The sequence below is a fragment of the Gracilinanus agilis genome, chromosome 2 (assembly GCF_016433145.1).
Source record: "Gracilinanus agilis isolate LMUSP501 chromosome 2, AgileGrace, whole genome shotgun sequence".
Taxonomy (NCBI): Eukaryota; Metazoa; Chordata; class Mammalia; order Didelphimorphia; family Didelphidae; genus Gracilinanus; species Gracilinanus agilis.
In genome coordinates this window covers 684,866,883-684,887,123 of record NC_058131.1, presented here as the reverse complement: position 1 = coordinate 684,887,123, position 20,241 = coordinate 684,866,883, and the positions used below count along the sequence as shown (strand labels likewise).

The 20,241-nt window shown below is 39.1% G+C and overlaps 1 protein-coding gene across 1 annotated transcript in view; it reads left to right on the top strand.

The window, feature by feature from the left end:
- The window catches only part of ZFAND4 (zinc finger AN1-type containing 4), a 57,018-nt gene extending 38,468 nt beyond the window's left edge, over positions 1-18,550 (top strand). The window contains exons 9-10 of the mRNA XM_044659149.1: positions 16,019-16,136; positions 17,597-18,550. Coding sequence (XP_044515084.1) covers positions 16,019-16,136; positions 17,597-17,732 — 254 coding nt within the window. The 3' untranslated portion in view covers positions 17,733-18,550. The remainder of the gene's footprint in view (positions 1-16,018; positions 16,137-17,596) is intronic.
- The last annotated feature ends 1,691 nt before the right edge of the window (positions 18,551-20,241 follow it).

The window sequence follows — 20,241 nt, the reverse complement described above, 5'->3', positions numbered from 1 at the left end:
AACTTCTCCCCACCTCCCTTCCCCACTAGCTCTGAAGTCAATGAACTGGGTTCATTTCCAACCTCCTTGATCTTGACACATTCCTTAACCTTCCTAAGCCTCAATTTCTTTGTTCATAAAATGAGATTAGACTAGATGGCCTCAGGAATTTTAACTTAGGTGATCTCCTCCCCATTACAATTTCAAAATTGCTTATTCCAAACTTTCCCCTCATTTCTCAAGCTTTTACCACTTCACTCTTAGCTTATTGCCGTGCCTCTTACTACATAGAATAGAATGTAAATTCTTTGAGAGCTGGAGTTAACTTGTCCCTAGGTGCATACAAAATTCCCTTGTAGGAGATAGAGAATAAAACCATTCTTTCCTGTTCCCTATACCTTTCTTCTGATCTGGCATGTCCCTGTATGAATGGACAACCTTCTATTATTCTGGCTTTACTGATCTCCTGGTCTCTAGCTTGGCCTGGCCTATCTGCAGAGAACAAAGAGAATCCCTATTCTATTGGCTTTGCCTTCTGTTCCCTTTTCTTTTTTCCTTTTTTTCCTTTATTTTTCCCTGCCTAACTCCCTGAGAGGACTCCATCCAGAGGCCAAAAACCCAAGGATGTTGATAATCTGTGAACTCTTTGTCAAAACAAACTTCCATCTGGTCACACTGTCCCCATTCTAGAAATTCTGAACCCCTGACTATATTATCTTTTCTCATAGCTTCTTCCTTTATTCCTATCCACCTCAACCCAGCTCCACATTGTTTGGCTAAGGCTACCTTTTGCTGTGTTCTTTGAAATATGTGCTCCATAAATAATATACTTGCTTTTATCCTGTTAGCAAGCTGGAAGTTGCTACATATTTCCCTTTTGTCTTCACTGTCTGCTCTAGTCATTGGGCTGTATGCTTCAGACTGACCGTGGGGCTAGTTGAGGCCCTGCAGATATTGCTTCATTCTGTTCCTGTTCCTTCTCTAAGATCTCCTTACAGGCCCTGGCCTTTTCTTGCCCTGGACTACCACTCAGGTCCTCCACCCTGGAAGCAGATACACTCTTGGATCTGTGACCCAACTCTGGTGGGTGAGATACAGAACTGCTTTTTGCACCTATTCCTGTGCCATGTGCAGGCCCCTCTGTGCTAGATCTGGGACCTCTTCTTGTGCACATGAGAGGTCCTAATTCAAACTTGAGGGAAGGCCCCCTTCTAGAAAGGAAAACTCTATTCCCTGCCTACTATGGTGGAATTACCTTTGTCTCCCTAAGCCAATCTGGTGGAATTACCTTTGTCTCCCTAAGCCAATCTGAGCTGGAAAATGACTCACCTTGTGTTTTCCTTGGATTTCCCAATTGGGACTTGGACTGGTATATTTTCTAGGTCTTTGTAGACTAGTGATCTGGACTGTATGTACTGCTTCTCCCTCCACCATTTTGACTGGTCTCCTTCCCTGTTACTTCTGAGGGCACCGCCATCATTCCAGGCCCCTAGGTGCCATTCTCTCTTACTCTCACTCACTGCACGCCAGGCAGTTGCCACCATCCTAGTTCATACCCTCACCCACGATAGCCTAGAGGGGCCAAAGGAAAGGAAATGCTCATCTGTCAGTCTGTTTCTAAGGCAACTCTTTTGAAGTTTCATTGTACTGTGTCCTACTCATTGTATTCGTCAGATTAGGAATAATGTGGGGGGTCTGGATAGAACATTTCAGGGGGCCCGCATCTGGTCTGCAGGCTGTAGTTTGCCCATCACTGGCCTAGACTATAGCAAAAGTCTTCTGGTTGGTCTTTGCCTCACCTTTCCCTAGTCTGGAATGCTTTCCCTTCTAACTTTTGACTGGTTTCCTTTTAAGACTTTCTGCTCAAGTTCTCTCTTCATCCCCTAAGCTGCTAGTGCCATCTCCTCTGAAATTACTTTCTCTCTACTCTATATTAATCTTCTATATTCTCATTTATCTCTGTTGTCTCCCTCATTAGAACAGAAATTCCTTAAGGTCAGTGACTGCCTTTGCTTTTTATTTGTATCCCCAGCACTTATCACAATGTCTGTAGTATATGTCAAAAAATAAGAGATTTTATTTTTTAAAAGAAATTTATTTACTTATCCTTAAATGTATTTATATTACTACTTTCCATTGCCCTCTAATTGAGAAAACATACAAAACATTCACAAATCCCCACATTGGTCATTCTCGAAAATGTATGTCTCTGCATTTTAATTTTATCACCTCTGGCAGCAGATAAGTGTCATGTTTCATTTTCCATCTTCTGAACTCATGATTTAAGTTAGCTCAAAGTTCTAAAGTCTTTCAAAATTGTTTTTCTCTATAATATCATGATTTTCTTCTAGTCCTACTCCAAATCTGATCATAGATGTCTGTCTTCAGAAAATTGTCCATTTTGTAATTCTTACTATGACTTGTTATACCATTACATTGACATAGTATATTTTTTAAACCAATTTTCAGTAGGAAGACACTCCCTTAATTTCCAATTGGCCATTATGAAAAGAAATGCTATAAATATTTTTGTGTATTTAAGTGCTTTTCTTTTCTCTTTGATTTCTTTGTGGTATAGGCCTAGTAATGCTGTTGCTGGGTCAAAGGATACATATGCACAGCTCCGTCATCTGGGGAACATAGTTACAAATTGCTCCCTTACAGTGTTCAGCTCAGAAGTGTGTTAGGATCCCGTCATTTTTTTTTTTAACTCTTCTCCCCAGCATTACCATAATGCCTTAAACAGAATAGAATGTTTCTTGAATGGCCATTAAATTTTCCTTGCTTCAAAATTATTTAGTAGACTGTGTCATCCTTCGTGGATTGTTTCTTATTAAGTTAACTTTGAATTTCAGAGAAATCTTCTTTTGCTTTGAAAAAATGTAAAGAGACTTATTTTCATTTTATTTCTCCATTATTATTATAGGTATACAAGGATATGATTGGGTTTTGCATGCATTTTTATCTTAAAACCTGCAATCAAATAGGCTTTGAAGCAAATTGAATTTGCTATGGTCATCTTAATAAATTTGTTGTTGAATTCCTAAGTATAAAATCGTGCAATTCTTACTTCTTTTTCATACATCGTTGCAATTGATACTTCCAGTACTATGTGGAATAGAAATGCCAGCTGGCATATTTTGGATTCTTTTACTGTTTTTAAGGGAAATGACATGAAGGTTCTGCCATTTAGGACTCAGTTTCAAGTAAACACTTTTTTGTCATGTTGGAAGAAAACCTTATTATTATTACTCTTTAGAGATTTTCAATCATTGATGAATCTTTATATTAAATGCTTTTTCTGCACTTAGTAATAGCAATTATTTTCTTTCTTGTTTTCCTTTTTCCTGCGTTATATTAAGCATATTTTCTTATACAATGCCATCTGCTTTTCCTGGGAAAGAAAAAAAAAAACATCATTTGTTATCATGAATTCGGTGTATTTCCTACATTCTGTTTGGAAAAATTACATTTGACATTTTTCCATTTTTTTAATGAAATCTGGTTTATGTTTTTGGGGTTGTTTTTATCAAATTTTAAAATGAACATTTCATGAAATAAATTGTATCATTTACTGTGTTTTTCTGAAAAGTCATGTATGTAATATAAAAATTATTGGTCCCTGGGTGGTGGATTTTAGAGGGAAAGAGAAAAAAGTTGGTACCTTGATATCTTTTCCCTTTTTTCCCCTTTGTTACTAGATTCTATTCAAAACACCTTTCTCTTACACTAGCTTTAAGATTTTTTACTTTTTAAAAATACATTTCTAATCTAGCATAACATTCTAGCTAATAGGATATAACATTCTCTTTTTAACTAGCTTTAAGATTTTTTACTTTTTAAAAATACATTTCTAATCTAGCATAACATTCTAGCTAATAGGATATAACATTCTCTTTTTAAACTCTTGATTTCATAGGTATATCTTTTATATTTCTAATTTCATTAACAAATATTCTCTCCTTTTAAAAATTATTTATATCATTGCAGTAATTGGATTAAAAGAAATTGGGTTGGATTGAATTGCCATCTGAAGACTGTAGGAACTAATGATGTGTAGGATGGATAAAGGATGATTCAGTTGAGGGAGTTGGGGGGCCTGAGAGCTAGAATCAGGTATCCGATGCAGAATTAGTTGTATTTTGCTTGGCACCTAGAGGTAGGAACTAGGACTAATAAGTGGAAATAAGAAACAAATTGGCACCTGATGTATCCAGCCTTTGAGACAGGCTAGTCCCTCTGTGGACAGAGCGCAGAAGTGTCCAGAACTTGTTCCTCCAGGCTTCTGGGAGCTGTAGTCTAATGGGCCAATGTAAGTTCTTCTTGCTTCTAGGGAAGAGAACATCAGACATTGGGAAGGAGAGGTTTGGTGTGGCAGATCTGCAGCATGATACATAAAGCCAGCAGGGAAGCAGGGACATCTGAGGTTAAAATTCAAAACCTGGTGGGCAGCTGGGTAGCTCAGTGGATTGAGAGCCAGGCCTAGAGACATGAGGTCCTAGGTTCAAATCTGGCCTCAGACACTTCCCAACTGTGTGACCCTGGGCAAGTCACTTGACCCGCATTGCCTACCCTTACCACTCTTTCACCAAGGAATTAATACACAGAAGTTAAGGGTTTAAAAAAAAATAAAAAAAAAAAATTCAAAACCTGGAGCCTGCTGGCTGGCCACCTCCATTTTATATAGGAAAACTGGTGGGAATCCCTGGTAAAAGTTCCTAGAGAGGAGCAAAAGGATAATAAAGGGTTAACACTTCCTGGTGCCTTGGAGCCACTCCTAATTCTTAATTTTGTCTCATACAGAACTGTTAGTTACAGATCTTAAATGATTTGGATCTCTAGTATATAGAGGGATTACACCACACACAGAACTCAGATGGGCAGAGGTTTGAACCTGGTTGAAAATTCTAGATCTAGTCACTATCACTTGTTAAGTACCTACTGTGTGCCAGGGTGGATCCAAGAGACTGATGCTTTGAGACTCTTTGTTCATATTTAAAGTAGACAGACCACAGAATGGGGCCCATCTGCCCTGTCTCTCGGGGCACGGTGTCTGGAAGGCGGGAGAGCAGGGCCGAAGCGGCAGCGTGGACAGAGACGAGGTCATGCCCTTAACGGCCCATTGGGAGGAGGAAGGCATGCTTGGGGAGAATGGCCACACAGCCAGCTTCTGCCTCAACAGCCAGCTTTGCCCAGGGATGCCACAGCCGGTTCTCTGCACGCCGAGCCCTGGGCCTCATCACTGCGGGCATCTCCCAGCCTCCATGCCTGCTCGTTGGCCAGCGACGCTCGGCTCTGCCTTCCTGCCCTGCTCTGCACTGGGGTTTCCCATCTCCAGCTGCCTTTCAGGACACGTGTGGAACTTGCTCTGCCCGAAGCAGAACTCATTGTGTCTCCCCAGAGCTCCCACCCTGCCCTGTTGCCAGCCCAGGCAGACGCCCCTCGCAGTCCTCAGCTCACAACCCTGGCTGCTGGCGGATGCATCACCTCTGGCATCTCTTGGTGGTTTCACCTTTGCAGCGTGTCTTGGGTCCCATAAGAGCCTCCTGGGGACCTTCCTGCCTCCCTTCCAGCTTTCCAGGCAGGAAACCTCCAGGCCCTTCATTTAGACCTCTTAGATCCAGGGACGCTGGCTCCGGGCTCTGTCTCTGACCTCCCTCGGCCTCCTTCAAAGCCTAACTAAAACCTCTACAGGAAGCCCTTTTCCTTCTAGGGCCTTCCCTCCAGGGAGTGGTTCCTATTTATCCTGCACATGGCTATAGCTATTTGTTTGCCCCATGTCGTCCCCCCCATTAGATTATAAGCAGCTTGAGGGCAGGGCTTGCTTTGGGCCCTTTTTTTGGTACCCCCAGCACTGAGCACAGTACCTGGCACATGGTACGCCCATAATAAGTATTGAGCGATGGATTGAGTTAGTTCCCCTCCACCAAGAGGTGTGCTGTGGGAGCTGTGGCGTAAACAGCTTTGGTTTGCCCAGGTGGCCTCTGAGGGCCCTTCTAACTCTTAGCTCAATTTCAGTTATGGTTTGGAGTTTTCTGTTTTCTAAATTAATATTTTTCCGTCTGGATTGCCTTGTCTAGGTGGGGTACAGCTTCACTGGGGCCACTAGAGGGCTGCTGAGGGCTAAGAACAAGTGTTCAGCCCAGCAGCAGAGGCCCGAGCTGGCCCTGGATGGGATTCCAGTCCAGCTTGTTCCAGGGGACAATAAAGAGATGACAGCCAAGAATGACAAACCACGGCGGACACTTGAACATCTGTGTGTCCAGCCTCTTAAACTTGGTCTCTTTGAGTCGTTGTTCACGTGAAAGAGTTCGATATTTATTTGCTTCACCTTTCAGTTTGATAATGAGATAAAAAGTATCCCCATTGCAACTGGGCTTTTCCTTTCTTTGCATTTCTCCATGTTTTACTTTTCTGTGTTTTATTGTGTGATTTGGAGCCATATAAATCTTTGCTGTTTAATATTCCTTCTCACATCATGAAATGCCTTTTCTCATACTTGCTTAATAGATCTTGACTCCACCCTTTTCATTTTGGTCTCCATGTGTGGGATTTTGACTTTTTTTATTTATATTTCAAAATTCTTACCTTCTGTCTTAGAATTAACACTGTGTATTGGCTCCAACAATGGTGGTAAGGGTTAGGCAATGGGGTTTAAGTGACTTGTCCTAGATCACATAGATAGGAAGTGTCTAAGGCCAGATCTGAACCCAAGACCTCCCATTTCTAGGCCTGGCTTTCAATCCACTGAGCCACCTTGCTGTCCCATGTTTTGCCTTTTCTCATAAGCGGTATACCTTTTGGTTGGCTTTTAAATTTAGCTTATAACTTTTTAGAAGAGTTTAGCCCATTCACACTTAATGTTATAATTTGCTATGTTTTTCAAATTTTTTATGAACTGTATCTTTCCTGTGGTTACTAATTTTTTTCTCCTTTGATGATATTTCTGCTGTCTTTTCTGGATGTTTTTTAGGTTTGGGGTAAGGTCAAATAGTAATTTGTGTTAATCTTCTCAACAGCCTGAAAATCCTAAATCTATCTACCAGAAACCAACTGTGTTGTTAATTTGCTTTCCATATTTATATACCAATTTATATTTATATTGAGGCAGCATGGAAACTAATAAATAAGTCTTAGCTTTGAGAAGGTCTGAGTCTGGGTCCTGGGAAACACGGGCTGTGTGCCCCAGTCTATCACTTGACCTTTCTCTTGGTATTCCCCAGCAAATCTGAAACTATAATTTGTAGATCAGATGTCAATCTTATTTGAAGAGGGAGTTTCCACAGCTAGCTCTCCCTGTAACCAAATGAATCACAGATCTAGTATTTTTATAACTTTACCAAATTTTGAGCTTCATGTGTATCAAAAATATGCTTTGCTTCCACATTTATCTCATCCTCTCATTGCCCACCTCTTCATTCTTGTATCTCGGTTTGGAACTAATCCCTTCTTGCCTTCTCTTTTTTTCCATCTCTCTTTTTAATCTTAAAAGTTCACATCCAGTATTAACAACTCTTCTCTTCTTGACACCTGTTCTTTGAAATAGAGTTCTTCAGTTGAGTCTTGTGAAAAGAATATCGGGATGTCCAAACCTGACTGGAAATCCTGGCTTTGTCTTTTACCATCTTCTGGGGCTTCAGTTTCCTTATTTGTCAAATAAAGGAGACAGTCTGTGAACCAGAAGCATTTTGTTACTTATGCACCATTACCAAACATCGAGGGTGCCTCAAGTCTTGGCATTGTCTTAAGCTTTAATAACTTCAGAAGTGTAAAAGCTACATACTTACCCAAAGTCATTAGAAAGCTTAATTGTTTACCTTTCTTCTAAACTTATTTAGCTTTGTGAATTTTTTTTATCAAGAAGGATGAGGCATCCTACTCATTGCACAGACAGTAGTTTCTGATTGACACTTTGTCAGACTGCTGTATCAGTAGAAGGGTGGCCACCTTAGCCATCTGATGTATCTCAATTAGATTTATGTTTGTTGGGTCACATCCAGACTGTTACATACACATCAAAAACTCATTCTTGGAATGATCCTTAGGGTGGGATTGCAATATTTTACAATTTTAAATAGCCTTCAAAGTTATTTTTTCTAAGTTTATAAGATTTATGCTTCTGAAATTATCGTAGCTTAGAACAGCACTCACACTTTTGGGACATCCTGTATAATTGGTGATTCTCCATTTCTTAGTCTTAAAGCCGAGTTTTGATTTATTGTTTTAGTTAATTGTAATTGAGATATGTTCTTGCTTCTATTTTGTCTTTGCCTTGTAACTTAGAACATAATTCATAAAATTCTAGAATCTTAGATCTGAAACCTTAGATGTCATCAAGTCTAACCTTATTTTATAAATAAAGAAACAGACCTAGAAAATATTAAGTGTTAAACGTTGGGTTAGGCAGCAAGCCAATGAGAGAGTCAGTGATGGAACTGAATTAGAATGCTTTCCATTCTTAACACTTTTTATCTGATGAAAAGAGAACCTCCTAAACCAAATATGTCAAACATACATAGGCCACAGGTGGCTGAACCAGTTAAAAATGTAATTGGGAAATATTTAACATAATTAAATAAAAATATGAAGAATGTAGAAAATATTAATATGCAGTTTTCAAAGTATATGGCCCTTATGGGATCCTTATGTAAGGTTTATTCTCCCCATTCCCCCCATTTCTCTTTGAGTTTGATACATTATAATCCTCTTAGTCTGCAATCAGGAAGACCTGAATTCAAAAACAACCTCAGATAATGTATCTGTGTGATCCTGGGCAAGTCACTTAATCTCTTTCCACCTCAATTTCCATAACTATAAAATGGGGATAAGAATAGTATCTGCCTCCCAGGGTTGTTAAGAGGATCAAATGAGATATTTTTTTAAGTGCTTAGCACAGTGCCTGGTACACAGTAGACACTTAATAAATGCTTCCTTTCCTCCTTCCTTCCCTCTCTCATTCTCTCTCTGCTTCTTTCCTTCTCCTTCCTCTACTTCCTCCTCCTTCCTCCCTCCCTTCTTTCCCTTCCTTTCTCTCCCTCCCTCTATGTGCCAGGTGCTGTGCTAAGAGAGCAAGGAGTCAAAAGAAAAAACTGATCATGCATTTATAACCAAAATGGAAATATCCATCTGGAAAAATATAAATCGATTCTAAGTCCTAAAAACCTGTAGCTATCAAGGACTCATAAGTAAGTTGTTACAGATCCTTGCCTTTTCTTTCCTTGCATCCATGTAAGTGCATTCCATTTTATACATCAAATGTCATGTGTGTATATGTAACAAGAGGGGCAGCAGAAGGGGAGTGGTCCTCACTCAGAGAGACCTGGGTTCAAATCCTGTCTCTGACACATTTAGGCTCAGAGACTTGGAACAAGATGCTTTACCCAATGCCCCAGGCAGTTTCCCTAAGTCTATAAGTTGCAGAAAAGGTGCTGATTCTGTACAGTAGAGGGAGTTTCAACATTAGGATTTCCCTAAACCAGTGAAATTCTATATCTAGACCAAAAAATTTTAAATGACTATATAATAAACACATACATATCCATATATGTGTGTATATATGCATATACATATGCTCTGAAATGCAATGTGTAAACTTGATTTCTGTACATTAAATCAGATTTCCCCATTAAATTACATGATAGGGGCACAATGTCAGGCCTAGAGTTGGGAGAATCTGGGTTCAAATGTGACCTTGGACACTTCCTAGCTGTGCAACCCAGGGCAAGTCTTTTAACCCTAGTTGCCTAGCCCTTGCTGCTCTTGCTCTTCTGTCTTAGTACTGATAATGAGTAGGAGGTAAGGATTTTAAAAAGAAAAATAAATAAATTACATGATAATTTCAGAGAAGTTTTATTGCTCTATTGTCATGCTGATTTCAGGAAAATCAGTGAGTGCATCTAAAAATACAGACTTAAAGAACAAGATAATTTGGTATTATTGAATATTCACTTTGTATAAAGAATTGGCCACAGTTTTCCCTTTTCATTTTGGTTTTGATATATTATAGTAAAGCCTTGACTCTCTGGATAGCAGCCTTCCTGAACCCTCAGATTTCTAAAAGGGCTCAGAACCTGGAAGTAGCTGAAGGGGAAACACCCCCAAACCTCTGGGCAACAAAGAAGCAGTCTTGAGCACCTGTGAATCCAGCTGAGAAAATGCATCAGTCTAAAGCTTCTTTCCACCATACTGTGATCGTCAGGAGCTCTAGAAGGCTAGTCTTGTGAAAACAGGAGAGCTGAGAAAAAAGTGGCAAGAGACAGAAAAGACAAAGGATGAAAAGCTCAGAAAACTAGTCAATGGGCAGTTAATAAGCGCCTCCTGTGAATCAGGACCCTGGTAGGCATAGAGGATATAAAGACACCAATGAAATGATCCCTGTGCTTAGACAACATACATTCTGACAAAGGAGACAACCTGTATGCACTTCAGTAAGTCTGTACGGCATGAATACAAGACCCACTGTTGGAGATTAGCCAAGGCCTCGTGTAGAAGCTTCAACTTGAGCTGAATTTTGAAGTCAAGAGATTCTACAAGGCAGAGGTGAAGAAGGGAGTGGATACTGGATACAAGGCAAGGGGGACAGTAGGTACGAAGGCTCAGCAATGGGAAATGGAAAGTCATTGGTGAGAAAAGGGAGTTATGGCTAAGACTGAGAGCTTTCAAAGCTAAACAAAGCTTATGGTTGAGGCTGAGGGCAATAGGGAGCCATTGGAGTTTGAGTAGGGGAGAGACATGGTCAGACCTGTATGTTAGGGAAATCACAAAGGGTGACAGGAGGGTTTTGAATATTTGTAACTGTGGTACTGATTCTCATTTGTGGGATCATAGTTTAAGCACAGAGAGGAACACTGGAGATCATTTAGTTCAAATCTGTCTGAGGAAACAGAGTTTCTATGCCTTGCCTCGAAGAAACTCATAATAGAGAAGACATTTGAACCCAGGTCTCCAACTCCAGTGCCATAATCCTAGTGCCACATTGCTACTCAAGATTGTAATGACTATGATAAGTAGCAAGATACCCTTAAAGAAGAGAAAAGAGCTAGGAAAGAGAAGACGAAAGCAATTCTACCATGTGAAGGGAGGAAACAGCCATGTAAAGCCATAGCATTCTATTCTTGGAGGCATAGGAACTTTCTTCTGTGTCGTGCAAACCACTGACCCTCTGCACTTGAATAATGTGCTTTTGAAAGAGTGTGACTTTAGTGACAAGCTAAATCACGTTACCAGGGCATTTCTAGAAAACTGATCTCGAGCATGGCAAAACTAGTTAGAGCCTCAGGAACCAACTCTGGGAAAGGGGAAAGAATAAAAGGGAAATTGTGCTTACCATAACAGTGGTGGATTGGTGACTCCATTATTATTCTCTACCCCATGTGGGGTCAGGAGCTGAGCAAGCCCTTTGCAAATTCTGATACAATGATATGCAGCCGGAATTAGAGCACCTTGGATTTAATTCTCAGTGAGTGAACCTTTGCCAAAAAAATCCAGAGGTGCCTCTGATTGCCACCCCTAGTGCTCACTGGAATGATGAAAGGCTGCTTCTAAATAAATGCCTTTTCCTAGTTGCCATGAGTTTTCAGGATGGTTTTGGCATTAATTTACATACAATTGGAGCCTAGGTAGTATCTAATGAAAAATAGCTGCGGAAAAACATTTTTTGTGTTTTTTTTTCCCAAAGAACTTCTTGCTAAATAGCATTTACCTCTTACGTACCATTCCTATATTAGGGAAACCTTCCAACTTAAGTGTACCTTAGCAGGTGTGTGTAAGTCAAGGCTCTGACTTGATGTAGAAGAAGCACAGAATCTCTGTATTGGAATGAAGCTCAGAAGCTATCTGGTCCAAAATACCTGAAAAAAAATTCCCTTTATGGCTTAAGTGGACCCATGGCCTGTCATCTAGCCTTCTCATAAGACGAAGCTCACTATCTCCTGACTTCCCACGGATGTGTTGATTGGTCTTGTGTGTGAAGGCAGATAAAAGACACTTCCAAGGTATTCATAGGTATCACATAGGTTACCCAGTGCTAGCAAACTAATGCATAATTGAACAAATAAAATTTTCTATCTTCTTTTTTGTCTCTTTCTACCTGCATTGAATTCAGAACCAAACTGAAAGGATAACCAAGCTTTTTTCTCCTAAAAATTTATACATTTCACCGTGAGGACATAAAATTCTAACATTTTTTACTACCTTCCTGGCACTTAAAATTACTTCACTGATTCTATTTGTGGACCAGGATGTTATTTAAACTGTGGAATATTATTTAAAAACAGATTTCATGAGATATTTGATCAGTCTTGAAAGTGATATTACAGAAAAGATTTGTGCCTCAGGTAGGGGTTAGACTGATTCATCTTTAAGGACCTTTCCAACTCTTGAGACTGTAGTAAGGGACTAGATCAAGGCCTTCCTGCCGACTCTTCTGCCCTGAAGATTGACTTAATTGAGCAAGACCTGGCCATTCCATGATTATTGGAAATAAGCTCCATCTTGTGGTCTCGGAGGAGACTGCAAGAAAACAAAATGGCAGTGACAAGCACCCAAAGGCCTCTGACTCTGAGCAAGTCAGGTTATTTGTGTGATTTAGGCATGCCCTTCCTAAGCCTTTGGCCTACTAAGTCTTCTGCCAGATTCAGCAATCCTCAAGGTTAAATAATAGTGAAGAAAGGGGCTCAGTAGATAGAGAGCCAGGCCCGGAGTCAGGAGGCCCTGGGTTCGAATGTGGTTTCAATATGTTCTAGCTGTGTGAGCCTGAGCAAGTCACTTAACCCCAATTGCCTGGTCCTTAGCACTCTTCTGCCTTGAGACCAATACTTAATATTGATTCCAAGTCAAAAAGTAAGGGTTTAAAATAACATAATGATAGAGAAGAAGCAAGGGGACAATGATTTCTTATTCAAAATTGAGAGAAAGGTAAAAGTGAATAAATTTATCACTGACTTTCACTGTAATCAATGGTTGTAAGTGAGATGTAAATGCTATAAATCGCTAGTCATTTAGGACTTTGCCTAATGTGTCATGCCAAACCATAAGTCTAGAATTGTAAAAGGAGATGGAATGGTAAAACCATGTTAATTTGGAAAGACCAAGCTAAGGAATATTTAAAAAGAAATAAAAATGGTTAAGTACATATTAAAACTCCAAATTACCACTAACCTACTTTTTTAAAGTATAGGTTTTGTCAAATCAGCATTAACGGATAGATAATATTCAATTGTATTTAAAAAGACTCATTGACATATAATATACTTAAAAAAAAACTAAAAATACATGGCCCTTTTTTTCTTCACCTCTGCCTGGGATTTCATTTTTCCTAATATGCATCCCTTTGCCTGTATTGTAAACATTTGAGAGCAAGGACGACTTACTAGTACTTTCCCACCTAGGGTGCCTAGCATACCTTTGAGCTGAGAGTAGGTGTCCAAGATGTACTTGATTGGCTGCATTTTCCCAAACCTTGCATTGGAAAGCTGTGGTTTGTTGGGACTGAGTCACCTGCCCAAAGGGGTTCAGGGTGTGCTATAATTACCTGGATTTACTAACTTCACCTTGACCAGGAATGTGGAGGGTGGAAGCAGAAGTAAATATGCCAGAGGAGTGTTAGTCACAGAGTGGGCACTCAATAAATTGTTGACTGACAATGTGGGGAAGCACTACTCTCTATCTTCTCCTAACTCCTAATTCATGGAATAAAAAGTTTTGGGAAATACTGAATAAGATGTTACTAAAAAGACTGTATAATGCTGAAATGAGTCCTCGTGTGCTTCTGCTAAACAAACCTGTCTTTCTGGAATTCTGAGTATAGATAGTTCATAATTACTGAGTTATACCTGGATAATGATTCTTTGTCAGTCCATGATCTTGCCTACTTTTTAAAAAATCCTTATCCTCTGTCTTAAAATTGATACTGTGTATTGGTTCCAAAGCAGAAGGGCAATAAAGGCTAAGCAATTGGGATCAAATGACTTGTCCACAGTCACTCATCTAGGATTTGAACCTGGGATATCTCTCTAGACATGGCTTTCTATCCACTGAGCTGTGTAGCTGCCCCTTTCCTACATACATTTAATCAATTTGCACAGTTATTCCATGAAAAAAGCAAAGCAGATATCTCCATCTTTTAGATGTCTCTAAAGTCAGGAAAGGTTAATGGACTTGGCATCTCTGCCCAGATGAAGCCAGAATAGAAAGGCAGTTCTGTAAACTTCAGTCTTCCAGGAACATGTCCTGTTAGGCTTTGCCACTGTCTCCAAGGGCAAGCAAGGAAGAATGTTTTATAAAATATTAGTGGGAGACCAAGTGTAGAAATCAGTAGTCAGTATCATTTTTTTAAGGCATAGTTGGGTTGGGGGGGTGGGGAGGATGCTGGCAGGTTTTTTTTGCTTTGTACAGGATTTTTAGTCCATGCAATGATCCTTCAGTCTTCACTGAAATACAAAATTATTTCAGTCCACTGGTCATTTCTCAGGCTCACTCCTGTATTTCTCTCTCCCTGGATGCTCTTTCCTTCCTTAGCTCCTGCAGTGCTGCTCTCTCATAGCTTTCCTCACAAAGATGTAAATTGTTCCTTCTCTATCTCCTTTGCTGTTTCATCCTCCTCCTCTAGCTCCCTAGACTCCTAAGACTACACTAGTCCTTTTTCTATACGCTTCTCCATTAGTGATCTCATACATTCCTCTGGACTCACTGATCATTTCTTCAGAGATAATTCCCACGTCCACACATCCAGCCCTCCTCTCCTCCCTCTCTTAACTTTTTCAAATGCTGCTGACCAACCTCTCCATAGAAGACCTGTCAGCACTCCAGACTTCGCATCTCCCCTCCTCCCGCCCCAAACTTGCCTCTACCAACCTTCCTAGTTTTTGTCAGTGCCTCGTCTATCCTCCCATCAATCGGGTTCCATCATCTTTGACTTTTTCTTCTCCTGTAGCCCGATATCTGATCATTGCTAAGTCTCCTCTCACATCATCTCTTCCATACATCCCCCTCCTCCACTCACATGGCCACTGCCTTGTTCAGACTCTCCTCGGTGCCTTTGTGTTATCTGCCCCCATCAAGGGCATGGGGCTATCTCTTATCCCTCACCCCAATCCATGTACAGTCCGGCTGCTAGGAAGCCCTTGCCAAGGGCTTGCCACTTATTCATTCCCCCTTGCCTAAGCTCTTGGAATTGCTTCTTCATTGGTCTCTTGGGCTCTAGTTCCTTACCTTTAAGGCATGGCTGACTTACCTGTTCAGAATTCTTCACTTGGTTCCATATTACGTTCTTAAATAGCATTAATCCCTTTGGAAGGCCCTCCACAGTAGCCTCAACCTAGCTTTCTGGCTTTATTGTAGTTTAATTCTATTCTCCAGCCCTGCCTAGAGTCTAAGCAGTTCCCTAAGCTTGGCTGGCCTTACCTTGTAAGGTTCCCTTCAAGTGTCACTTCCTTTGTAAAGCTCTCTCTGATGTAGCCCTTAGACCCAGTCACACCGCACACATGCACACAACCTGCCTTCCTGAAATGTTTATTCCTCCTCTTCAGATTTTCCTGATGCGGGGTGTCAGCACCCAAAGTGCTGCCCCCTGTCCATGTCATACTTCTGTTTGTACCTGTCCTGTCCTCTCAGTCAACTAAATGATCTTTAAAAGGAGGCAGGTGTTTTTTTTTCATTGTATTTGTCAGTGCTTCACACATAGGAGATGCTTAATAAATGGGAATTGAATTATTGTTCCTCAGGCAACATTTTTTGGAATGTTTTCCTTCAACTGAAAATCATTGGAAATGAGCAAAGATGGTTAGTTTATAAAAGAAATGTTCTTGGTTAAGGGAATCTTTTTAAGATACTGAGTAAATTCCATTTAAAATCATATATAAGTTCATTCAAATCGCTTTTGGTTAAATAATAGAAATTGAAATAATTTTTCACATTGTACAAGGATAACTGTAACTTTGAAACTGATAGATGATTTTTTCAGGAAACATGTTGTGCTGAGTGGAATCTTATATCATTTTATTTTATCCCAAACTAATCTATATGTTTTGTCTCAAAACAGGTGAAACCACCCATCATCTTCCCCCTGTGAAAGCCCCTGTTCAGACCAAAAAGAAAACATCCAAGCATTGCTTTCTTTGTGGCAAGAAAACGGGACTAGCCACCAGCTATGAATGCAGGCAGGTTGCCTAGTTGGAAAAATTGAAATACTTTGTGTAGAGTGATCCAGCATGAGGACTCTGCTGCCCCATCCTCACTCCCAAACCCCATCCCACCCCGAAAAGCTCAAATTTAATTATTTACATTTTCATTGTTAGGTAATGTTAAATTAATTGGCCTTAATCAAACAGTGTTCTGCCTTCATGATTGGCCTGAAATAATAGTCAGAAATAATGTGTAAGTCCTTAAAAAATAACCGGGGCCCTAGAAACCTCGTAGATCCATTAACAGAAGAGAGGAGATAATTCATCTTTAGCCCAAACCTCAGGATGGGAAGATATGCTCTGTATTAGAGAAAAAACTTGCAGAGTTGCTGTTTGTGAAAATAAGGAATTTGCATTTATGGACTTTGGAAGCATATTCACAAATTTTTTATTTTCCAGTTCTACTTTCCCAGTGTAATTTTTATCTTCTCAAAACTTAGCATGAACATTATATTTTCTTTTTTAAAAATAAGCCTTCCTATTGAAGAGATCAGATCAGGGTTAAAGGGAGAAAATAACTGTATTTTAATTCTGCATTTGCATTGAATTCTGATTTTTTTCTCATTAATATTTTTAATCCTCATAAGTACTAACTAGCCCAATGAGAACTGCCTCCCTTGGGCCCAGACTATGTAACTGATGCTGATTTACAGTATGTACATATGTATGTATATGTATATGTATCTATATATATGCATATATATATATAGTTACCTTTTCTTAAAGTTGTATGATGATACCCTTTTGTCTTTGGTTGCATCATAGTCATTTTCCTCCCACCCTAGCTCCAGATCGAACCCTCCCTTATAACAAAGAAACAATTTAGCAAAAGCATCCCATTCCATGGCTGCCCCTGACTAGGTGTATAAGTTCAGTTTCCCTCTTCTTTGCATGAAGTGGAGAGAGATTTTTCAAAGCCTGTCCTCTGGGCTCAGCATTGCTCTTGCCATTACTTTTAGTATTCTTTTCATTTATACTCAGCCATATTTGAAAATAGAAAAGAATAGCTTATTGCCCAAAGTCCATTCATATATATTTTAAAATTTCAGATGTCAGTCTTGGGTAGATTTTACATTATTTGGTTTTCACCCATGACTCAATTCCCAAGATATTTACCCTTCTAAATATATCAGGGTACAAGGGAAATTTTGAAGACGTGTTTTAGTATGATGCGGTTTGAAAATTCTTTAGAGAACAATTCTTTAGAGCCCCCATTCTATCAACTGAATAATGTCATATTCCCAAGCTGGCATAGGTGGGGGTTTTTTGAGGATTATTTTGTGGCCTTAGTTTTCCTAAGTGGGAAGAGAATGGCAGCTCCAAAATGGCTCCAGAAAAACCAGAGGGTTCCATTGGCCCACCCAGAGCTCAAGCTCTGCTTTCATGTGCCTGTCATAGAAATGTGACTATTCATACACACTTTCTTTGTGCTTTAGATGTGGAAACAATTTCTGTGCAACTCATCGATACGCAGAAACGCACGGCTGCACTTATGATTACAAGAGTGCAGGAAGGAGATATTTACAGGAGGCAAATCCTGTTGTTAGTGCACCAAAACTTCCAAAAATCTAACTATGGTGGCACTGCCAGAGGAAATGGATTATTAATGACAGAAGAAGTATTGCTTAGACTGAATTAACTTTGTTCGACTCCAAAAAAAAAAAAAAAAAGATTTGCCAAGTAACAAAAAGCACACAATTCATACTGTTGGAGAGTAATGTGAACACTACTGTCATTAACATCTTTATTCTTTAGTGAATCAAAAGTTTTAAAAGTAGTTTTTAAAAATTTACACTATAATGATTTAACTTTGTTATTGCACGTCTTGTGTTAAGTGTTTTATATTTGAAAATGCTATTTCACTAGACAAATCTTTCAAAGATGCACTTTACTAAGTTAATTTTACTGTGTAACCAACCAGATTTGAGGGGGGGATGCTAAATGAGTGTGTCATGGAAAGTGTCTTCGTGTCATGGAATGTCTACCTGTTATTGTTTTTATTTCATTTTGTTTTGAATCCCATGGGTGATCTTTTAATTTAATTCACTAGGAAGTTCCCCTTCAAGCCACATTTTAAGAACATTCAATTTACTATGTGTTGTTTATCGCACATTTTTCTCTTCCATTCAGATTGGCATTCAGATATTGTGTATACATTCTACAAAACATATCATGTGAATCACAATATATATTTCTTAAAACATTACTCTGTGTATGGCAGTTTTTTTAAATAGACAATGTCCCACTTTTTGCCATGAAATACAGAAAACAACTTATTTTAAATTTTTGTAATGGATAGATTTTTTTTTTAAAGACTTCACAACTTGGTTTGTTTCGCTAAGATGTTGAATACTGTTACCAAGAGAAATTCAAATAAATATTCAATTTTATTATGAGTCTGATGCCTTTTTTATAAGTAACTGAGTAATTTTAAATTTTATAGAAGCCAATCTGAAGTGAATGCAGAAAGTAAAGCATTTGAAAATAATCAGTCTTCATCATTAAATTCATGTTAACTGGTCGCTTAAGTCCAAGGGTTTAAGCTGGTTTAAACCCAGCTAGAAATACATTTCATGCATTTGGACTAATTAAAATACCAAGGTCGAACTGGGGTTAGAACTACAATAGGCTATTTCCGTATCAATTGAGAGAGGATCTATGTAAATGCAAAGGGAATGACAGCTTTACCAAGCAGCTAAGAAGCAACTTGTCTGCTACAAATCCATCCTGCAGATTTACCATTAAATGCCAATTAGTTTATCCATAAGTATTTTCTTGACTCACCATGTCCCCAGAATTTCCCCCTCTCCCACACTCAGAAACTAAGAAATCTCCCATAAAATGGGAGAGGGAGAAAAACTAGACATAAAGTGGAAGAAGAGACACGTTGAAGAAAATAAAAACCCAAGTGGGTTGAGGAAGGAACAGTGGCAAATGAGAGACTTGATGTAAGTCAGTCACCTGAAGTCACCTACATAAAGATGTGAACAGTCTACAGCACTCAAGAATCCTACCCTGAAGGTAAAGAAACTCATGGGCTCACATGCCTTCATCTGTGCTAATGTATATCCTGGTGGTGGCATCTTATTTTCTCATCACTATAGGAATAATTTCTGGCATTGTGGAACCTCCCAGAGAGGAGCATGGATACCAGACACACAAGTGGCTTTCTTGACATATAGATATGAAAAATATATAGAATGGACACTAAATTACAGGAAGACTTGGATTCAGCTTCCTGTTTACTGTGGCAGAATTAGGTTTCATAATCCTAGACCAATGCTTATACCAAATATTCCAAAGCCTAATCAGTTTCTTTTCTTGATTGGTTTCCTCGGCATCCCATTAAAGTTTCTTCAAGATTAGGGTGTTCCTGAGATTGAAATTGATGGATTCTCTCTGTGGGCAAAAGTGCTTTTTGTAAAGAAATAATAGAAGCTGGATTTTCCCCTTTTAAAGCAGTGACAAAGGACATACCTGCCCTCTAGTACAAACTATGGAAAAGGAATTATATCTATTGGGATGACACAAGGTTTGGTATAAAAATGGAAAAGGCCTGATTCTGCCTTTTGAAAGAAACTTCCTTAGTAGCCTCAAAGAGGATAAGCTTGCAGCAATTGTTTTTCCTCACCGACTTACCCATTATAGAAAAATAGTCACTTTCTCTTAAGGATTTCTTTTTTTTTTTTTATTTGTAAGAGAAAATATTTTCCTTCATTTAATGAAAATATTGAATGAATTTTTGCAACTCCATTTGTAAATTTAACTTTTTTTAAAAATGAAAAGGCACTACTATAAGGAACATTTAATACATGTAAATTTAGAAAGCTAGAACTTCCAAACTGATAACTATAAACAAAATGCAAGAATGTACATTATTTTAAATGTAACTTCAATTAGCCTATGACTTTATGTGAAGCTTTTCCCTAAGCTATGGAAGGAACTGTAAAATTTTTTCTTCTAAAAGGAAAAAAAAAGAAGATTCAAGTACTTGGTTGTCAGGAATTCAATTTAGAAGGGAAACATGTTTTTAGTAATTTTGCTTTTTCAGTTCTGTCCAGAAAAGGAAACTTAAGTTTAT